The sequence below is a fragment of the Crocuta crocuta genome, unplaced genomic scaffold, assembly GCF_008692635.1.
Source record: "Crocuta crocuta isolate KB4526 unplaced genomic scaffold, BGI_CrCroc_1.0 scaffold554, whole genome shotgun sequence".
Lineage (NCBI taxonomy): Eukaryota > Metazoa > Chordata > Mammalia > Carnivora > Hyaenidae > Crocuta > Crocuta crocuta.
The window spans coordinates 27,358-36,008 of record NW_027532171.1 but is presented as its reverse complement, the minus strand read 5'-3'; the positions used below and the strand labels follow the sequence as shown (position 1 = coordinate 36,008).

Sequence of the window (8,651 nt, the reverse complement as noted above, 5' to 3'; positions counted from 1 at the left end):
GAATACAGTATCAAAGTGACCAACAAGGGAAAACTGAATCAGATGACTCAGTGCATTCTCACAATCTAAAATCTCTTGCTGAGGAAATAATGTATAATTTTTCTATTTTTTTTTAATGTTTTACTTATTTTTGAGAGAGAGAGAGATAGAGACAGCATGAGCAGGGGAGGGTCAGAGAGAGAGGGAGACACAGAATCTGAAGCAGGCTCCAGGCTCTGAGCTAGCTGTCAGCACAGAGCCCGATGCGGGGCTCGAACCCCGAAGCAGCGAGATCATGACCTGAGCCAAAGTCGGACGCTTAACCAACTGAGCCACCCAGGTGCCCCTAATTTTTCTATTTTAAAATCATCAAGAATCTCATATGTCTCATGCACTATACTGGTCATGGAAACATTTCTGACTCCCACTTTGGGTGAAAATAGTATGTTAATTATGTTAAAGCTTATCTGCAGTAATAAAGCAAATATAAGGTAAAGTGACTTAAATACCGAAGAATTTTATTCCTCTCTCGGATAAAGTTGCTAATATCACAGCCCTTTGGGGAACCTTGTTGCTCATGTTTATTCAGGAATCCAGGTTCCTTCCATTACATAACCCTGCCATCTCTTATGTGTGTGTGTGTGTGTGTGTGTGTGTGTGTGTGTGTGTGTAGCATCTGCACATTTGTATCTATGTTGTTACCAAGTCCAGTTTTTAGTTAGCAAGAAGACAGAAGAGAGTATAGAGAAAACATGCCTACTGTCTTAGTGATCTGGCTTGAAAGTGGCAGCCATCATATTCTGTCATGTTCTGTTGATGAGAGCGTTGTCACATGGCCACACCAGTTTTCAAAGGAGGCTGAGAAATGTTATATGACTGAGCGGCCACATGGCTGGCTACTTCCCTGTTATTGCAAAAGAGTGGTGAAATAGGTTCTAATGGACAGCTTTCAGTCTACCAGAGATAGCTGTTTTTCTCTCTGATTTTATGCTTCTTGTTAGATATGTATGATTTTAGGTCCAAGAAAACAATTACACCTAGATGGAGAGTTGGAGCATAGATATCTGTTTATTGTTTATACAGGCCAGGATGGCTGTGACCCCAGTCTTTTTCCTATAGGCATGAGTAAGTTTTCCTCAGTTTTATGGAGATTGACGTACATCACTGTATAGGTTTAAGGGCTACTGCATCATGATCTAACTTAAATGCATTGTAAATGATCAGCACAATAAGTTTAGTTAAAACCCATTGTATAAAGATACCAAAAAAAAAGGTGTTTTTTTTTCCTTGTAATGAGAACTTTCAGTATCTACTGTGTTGGCAAATTAAATTGGTTTTTTGATCACATTAATTTGGTCTTGTTGCTAATAAGCAAAAAGGAACAAGATTAGTGAAGATTTAGAATCATAAGCTAATGAGGAATTAGACTCCGAATCACCCCCTCCAAACCTAGTCTCTCCACAGATATTTTCCCTTAAAACATTTGTCTTTTTAATCTTCAGTCCACCCTACTTTACGTCCAAGCATCCTACCAAAATAGAGCCAGATTGCTTCTGTTGAACTCCAATCTCCAACACTTAATATCTTATGTTTTAGGGCAAATTACACATATAACCATTCTGAGCTTCACATTCCTTATCTACGATAGATAGATAATAATAGAAATACCTTATAATAGAAAACCCCTCAAAGGGCTTTTGAAAGGATTGAGTGAGTGAGTGAGTGAGTGAGTCTGTGTTTCTTTTTTTTTTCCTTTTTCCTTTTTTAACGTTTATCTTTTGAGAGAAAGAGAGAGAGTGCGAGTGGGGGAAGGGCGGAGAGAGAGACACACACACACAGAATCCAAAGCAGCCTCCAGGATCCAAGCGGTCAGCACAGAGCTTGACGTGGGGCTTGAACTTGTGAGCCACAAGATCATAACCTTAGCTGAAGTCAGACGCTTAACCAGCTAAGCCACCCAGATGCCCCAGTGTGTGTGCGTGTATTTCTTAGAACAATGCTTGGAACATCCTAAGTGTTATGCAGGAACTTGGCACATAATACGTGCTATATGTGTATTTCTTGTTATCACTGTAATTATCATCATCGTACGCACTGGTTTCCCTGTGTTCAATTTGGATTAGCTTATTTGTACCTTTTAATACCTTGCTATCTATTCTTTGTGTCAATTTTGCTTTTTCTTTTTCTTTTTAGATGCGAGGTTTGGGATTAAGACCCCACAAAAAAGAATTTCTGGAAAAGGTTCATTTCATAGTGAAATGGAGGAGGAAGATACAAGAGATGATTCATTGTATTCCATTTTAGAAGAACTGTGGCCAGATTCTGAACAGATAAAACGATATCAGGAAAAACAGAGCAAACCTCTGAGTCATGCTGTTTTCATCAATAAGAAAATATTGAATACAGAGTGGGAGTTTGAATATAAAGACAATGGAAAATTTGTGCCTTCAAGCCCAAATTGTATTCCTTCACAGAAAAGGCCCCATAAATGTGACTCATTTGGAAAGAGTTTTAAGCAGAATTTAGACTTGCACACTCCGAGTAAAAACACTGCAACGAAAAACTTTGATAAAAATACTGGACGTGGTCAAGTTTTCACTCAGAGCTCTTACACTAGCCTTGCAAATACTCCTACAGGAGAGCAACTCTGTGAAAGTAGTCAGCGTGGAAAAGTCCTCAGCCTTAAACAAGCATTCAGTCACAATCTGAAATTTCCTGCTGGGGAGAAAGCAGATATGTGTACTGAGTTTGGGAAGATCTTCACCCAGAAGCCACACCTCTTTGCACCCCAGAGACTCCATACTGTGGAAAAACCTCACGAACTTGGCAAATGTGTGAATGTTTTTCCACAGAAGCCACTACTCAGTATATATCTGAGAGTTCATAGAGATGAAAAACTGTATGTATGTCCTGACTGTGGGAAGGCATTCATCCAGAATTCAGAATTAATTATGCATAAGAAAACTCATACTAGAGAAAAACCCTATAAGTGCAGTGAATGTGGAAAATCATTTTTCCAGGTGTCATCTCTACTTAGGCATCAGACCACTCATACTGGAGAAAAACTCTATGAATGCAGTGAATGTGGGAAAGGCTTCTCCCTGAACTCAGCCCTCAATGTGCACCAGAAAATTCATACTGGGGAGAGACACCACAAATGCAGTGAGTGTGGGAAAGCCTTTACCCAAAAATCAACACTCAGGATGCATCAGCGAATTCACACAGGAGAGAGATCTTATATATGTACTGAATGTGGGCAGGCCTTCATCCAGAAGGCACACTTGATTGCCCATCAAAGAATTCATACTGGAGAGAAGCCTTATGAATGCAGTGACTGTGGGAAGTCTTTCCCTTCTAAATCACAACTTCAGATGCATAAGCGAATTCACACAGGAGAGAAACCCTATATATGCTCTGAATGCGGGAAGGCCTTTACCAACAGATCAAATCTCAATACTCACCAGAAATCTCATACTGGAGAGAAGTCTTATATATGCGCTGAATGTGGAAAGGCCTTCACTGACCGGTCAAATTTCAATAAACACCAGACCATTCATACTGGAGAGAAACCCTATGTTTGTGCCGACTGTGGCAGAGCCTTCATCCAGAAGTCGGAGTTAATTACACATCAGAGAATTCATACGACAGAGAAGCCTTATAAATGTCCTGAGTGTGAGAAATCCTTCTCCAAGAAACCACATCTCAAAGTTCATCAGCGAATCCACACAGGAGAGAAACCATACATGTGTGCTGAATGTGGGAAGGCCTTCACTGACAGGTCAAATTTCAATAAACACCAGACAATTCATACTGGAGAGAAACCCTATAAATGCAGTGACTGTGGAAAGGGCTTCACTCAGAAGTCAGTTCTGAGTATGCATCGCAATATTCATACATGAAAGTAACCCTGTTTCTTAAAAACGAGAAAGCTTTATCACAAAAGTCAGGTCTACGTGTGTATTATGAAACCTATCCAAGACAGACCCTACATGAACACACTGCATGATAAAAAGCTTTTGTCAGACTCTCTCACCTGAGATGAGAAAAACTATTCAAGAGACCGTCTAAGAATGCATTGATTCAAGGGGACTTTTCATATTTGCAAGGCTTCACAAAATAGAATCGAATCCTGTCAGTTTGGGGAAAATGCTGTCAATTTGATGCATTAGGTAAAGCCCTCCTGTAGAAAGTGTGATAAGGCAGATTGTTGTCAAATTCCTTATAGATGGAATGAGCAAATTTATGTAAATGACACTCATGTTTACTGTGTTTTATTAAGCAATTTAAAGTGGCAACAAAATGAAAGGAAGAACAACAAAATAATGTATTTGATGTGTAGACCTACGCTCAGTTCTGTAGGGTGTTTGTGGCAGAACACATTGCACAACAGAAGGAATAATTGAATTGAAATTCTTTTTTGAATTTAAAATAATTGTGTCTGTCAAATATATTTCCTATTGAATCCTCCCGCAAATCCACAGTTTTAATGTCACTATAGTTTTATGTAGGCCCATATCTGGAGATATACTCTTACATGAACACATAAATATAATCCTATCATTCATTTCCATGTTGGTTTCCACAACATTCTGTTTTTATCCTCTTTCATTGTGGTACAATGCAAAATAGCCACAGACCTCTCTCATCCATTTATGTCCACCCTTCTGCAATGTTACTCTTTTTTTTCTTTTACTAAGAGGTAGAGCTCTGTCTACTCCTTGACTCTCAGCTTGGCCATGGGATTTGCTTTGGCCAAGGTCCATTGGCAAAGAGATTCAAGAAGAGGCTGGAGAAAAGTCTGCCTGGAGGCTTATCTTCTCTTGCTGCTTTTTGGAATTCTGAGATCTTCCTGTGAAGAAACTCAAGAGTACCTAGCTGGAGGGTGAGAAACCACATGGAACAGAGAGGAGCCAGCACAGATGAGGCCTCTTAGACCAACTGCCAGACATGAGAGTGAGGCCTTCCTCAACCTCCAGCCCCAGCCAAACTGGCCCACACCAAAAGAGCCATACAGTTAGCCCAGCCAACCAGAATTATGGGATAAATAAAATGGTTCTTGTCTTAAGCCGCTAAGTTTTTGGTAGTTTGTTGCACAGAAAATGCTAATACCTAAAAGTGTATGCTTGTGGGGGGGTATTGTACCAAAACATAAGACATGTGGCATTAGCTTTGGGCCTGAACAGCAGGTGGAGGATGGAAAAACAATGAGGAAAACTGTTAAGAAAGGCTGAAAAAGATGGCAGCTTATGTTATTTACTAAGGAAAAGAAGAGCAAAACATTCGCCATGCTCTGTGAGAAGATAGAGAATATACCAGATGAACTTGTGGATCTGGCTAAGGAGATTTCCAACAGAATGTTGGAAATACCAATTGGCTGCTTTTTAGCTGCATATGGTAAGGTAAAAAAAGAGATGAACTAAGGAAATAACTCTTCCGTTTGCAAGCAGAATTCAGAAGAAATCTATAAAAAGCCAGGACTTTCTGGGTTGGAAAATAACTATTTCTCACATCTCCAATCTTTCAGGCCATCAAAATATTCTCAAGGTGAAAAAATGGCCTCAGGGTAGAGATCAAATCATGGGTGTGGCTATAAGACCCTTTGTTAAAATGTGTGAAATATTTAAGTTGGTGTTTGGGAGACTTTCAGCTAAACCATATGGCTTCTAAAAACTTGACGACATCGTCCAGTACTCTGACACATTGATGAAGTAGAGAAGGGGCCTGTCTTAAAAAGAATGTCAGTGTGGCATTTGGGGCATGGAAGTAAATACAAACCAGATTCATAGAACACCTATAAAGTTTCTAATAGAGCTTTATTACCTCCAGGTTGCACTCACAGGAATTGAAACAGTCCAAAATGAATGGACTACTTTCTCTAACTTCTATGAACATGAAGCAAACAGAGAAAGTTACTCAGCTGCCATTTCTTATGAGAAAAGAAGGATGTCTCAGAAAGAAGACCCAAGAACAATATGTTAAAATGGACTGGGAAGCTATTCCCAGGTAGAACTGTGACCCAGTCAAGAAACATCTTCCCCTGGAGCAGGGAGACCTGACAACGTTTGCTCTGTGGGATTTCAAGATTGTTATGGAACAGTGACTAATATGTGCCTCTGTGCCTCTTGTTCCTCCCTTCTTTTAAGTGAGAGTATCTATTGCAGTTCTCCAGTCCCTATCTTACGTGTGTGTGTGTGTGTGTGTGTGTGTGTGTGTGTNCAGGAAGCTTCAGCCACATCTGAACCTGATACAGAAGACTTGAGGTCCTGGATTTGATGCCATAATTTGGGATGAGACATTTGGAGGTCTTGGAATGAGGGTGAACATATTTTGCATGGTGTGATATATAGTGACCAGAAGATAGTGTTAGATAGAAAAATGTTACAAAGTTCTACCATCCCTGTATGTGTGTCCCTTTACAATCTTTATTTTGCTTTGTGTTTCAGTTGGGATAATTTCTATTAACCTATGTTCAAGTTCACTAATTTTAACCCCTTCCCTGTTAGATCTGTTTTACCCCTACTTCTATTAAGTCTGCTGATGAACCCATGAAGGGCATTCTTCATCTCAGTTGTGTTTTCTTTTTATTTCTAGCATTTCCATTTGGCTCTTAGAGTTTTCATTTTTCTGCTGAAATTCCCCATCTGTTCATACCTGTTGTTTACACTTCCCACCATCCTCTCTAATATATTAATCATTGTTATTTTAAATTTCCTATTTGACAGTATTAACTGGGTCAGCTGAGTCTGGATTGTTTTTTTTATTGCTCTGTCTCTTAACAGCAGATTATTTATTCTTGCNTAATATTTGTTCGTGGAAATAATCATGGCTGCTTTTAATAAATCAATAGAGGGGGAGAGGGGGTCCATCTAGTCAAAATTTGGGCTGGATTTAGGTTTTGTTGTTTCTGTGGTTATCTTCATTGCACCATAGACTTCAAATTTCTCTAGTATTACCTTGGGCTTAAGGTAGGCACTGGTTTTCCAGATAATTTTTCTCAATACTTTTACACCACCCTTGCCTTTAAGCCTTTCCTGTGTGCCTGCATCTCAGGGAGGATCTCTCTCCATTCCCTTGTCTCTCCCTCAGTAGTAGACTGCTGTTATTATTTGAGTCTTAGTGACCCGACCAGTAGGGGGCAGGAGTTGTTCTGAACCAATCCTAGTTTTAGGCAGGCCCTGTATTCCTAGGTCTCGAGGGTGGGGCTTTTTCAGTGATCCTGCACCTCCCCATTGGTAAAACACCTTTAATGGTCTGATCTTAGGATGACTAACTGCCCTGCCCCCAAGAATGGAAGTTGGTTTGTTTTGGGTTTTTTTTCCTTTTTTCTTTCGCCACAGGTGCATCTGCACCTGTGTCCTGGGAACAACAGGGTTTGCATCACTTCCCCTTAAGTGGCATAAGGCTTTTGTTCATTAGGGAAGTAGGGTCTCATTGGGGCTTCATGCCATTTCTGTATCAGCAAACTTTCCCCTTGCAGGCCTACACCCCTGAGAGAGGCTTTCTCCAGTCTCTTTCCCTACCCCCATTATTTCTTGTGAGCATCCGGTGGAGGTCTGTGGGGAAGAGCCTGCAAGAGAAGCCCAACTACCCTTAGGTCTCCAGCCCTCAATGTTTCTATATTCTCATACTATCCCACACTCAGCCTTTAGAACTTCATTAAAACTTCTTGCTGAAATTTTAACTGCTGGTATGGTGGATCCACCCTCCTCCTTGCTTTGCCACAGGTGACCCAGGGACAACTTTGTGTCTCCCTCGAGGCACTTATCTTATATATAAGCTAGTTGATTGCTCCATGATCTTAGTTCTCTGATGAGTTCAAGAAAAGTTATGATTTTGTAGACTGCCCATATTTTTTCTTATTGTAAGAGTGGGAGCTACGCTCTTTATAGTTGTCTATATTCTAGGCAGAAGCCAGAAGTCTAGATGGTCTCCTTTGGCCACTATGATCAGAATATATGCCTTCCTTTCAATTTGACTCTTCTACTTCACCCATCGAGAGTCTCTTTCTCCAACCCTTGTAATTGGGCTGGCCATTTCTTTGGCCAATGGTACATTAGCAAATATGAAGCAAGTAGAGATTTGAGAAGTGCTTACACATTGAGGTTTGCCCACTCTTGCTCCTCTTTGGAATCCTAAGGCCAAGGGTTGTGCTATTAGATGATGAGAGACTTCATGGAGCAGTGATGGAACAGAAATGAACCATCCCAGTTAAGGTACACTACACCAACCAGATTTTCATCTACCAGACATGCAAATGAAGCTATAGTGGCCATCCAACCCTGATCAAGCCCACTGTGGTCAGTGGCATCTGAGATGACCCTGCATGATCCACACTTCCTGGCATCCACACCTTTGTATGATCCCCTTCTCAAGCTTGGGCTGGATTTAGTGACTTGGTTCTAATAAATAGAATGAGGCTAAGGAAATGGTATGTTACCTCCAAGGTGAGGTTACAGAGAGACTGTGGCTTCTGTTTCGGGTACTCTTTCAGATGGCTCACCCTAGGGGAAGCCAGTTGCCATCTCATGATGCAAATCTATGGAAAGACCCATGTGAGTGAGTTTGGGAACATATACTCCTAGTATAGCCTTCAGGTGAGACCTTAGCCCCAAATGACAGCTTGACTTCAGCCTTTTGAAGATCTTCAGCCAGAGGCTGCCCCCTTCTGAGCC

At 40.8% G+C, this 8,651-nt stretch overlaps 1 protein-coding gene across 1 annotated transcript in view; it reads left to right on the top strand.

Annotated features, from left to right (window-relative positions):
• The window catches only part of ZNF81 (zinc finger protein 81), an 84,391-nt gene extending 79,347 nt beyond the window's left edge, over positions 1–5,044 (top strand). Inside the window, exon 5 of the mRNA XM_077776912.1 lies at positions 2,173–5,044. Within this exon, the coding sequence (XP_077633038.1) occupies positions 2,173–3,878 (1,706 nt within the window). The 3' untranslated portion in view covers positions 3,879–5,044. The remainder of the gene's footprint in view (positions 1–2,172) is intronic.
• Positions 5,045–8,651: the final 3,607 nt, after the last annotated feature.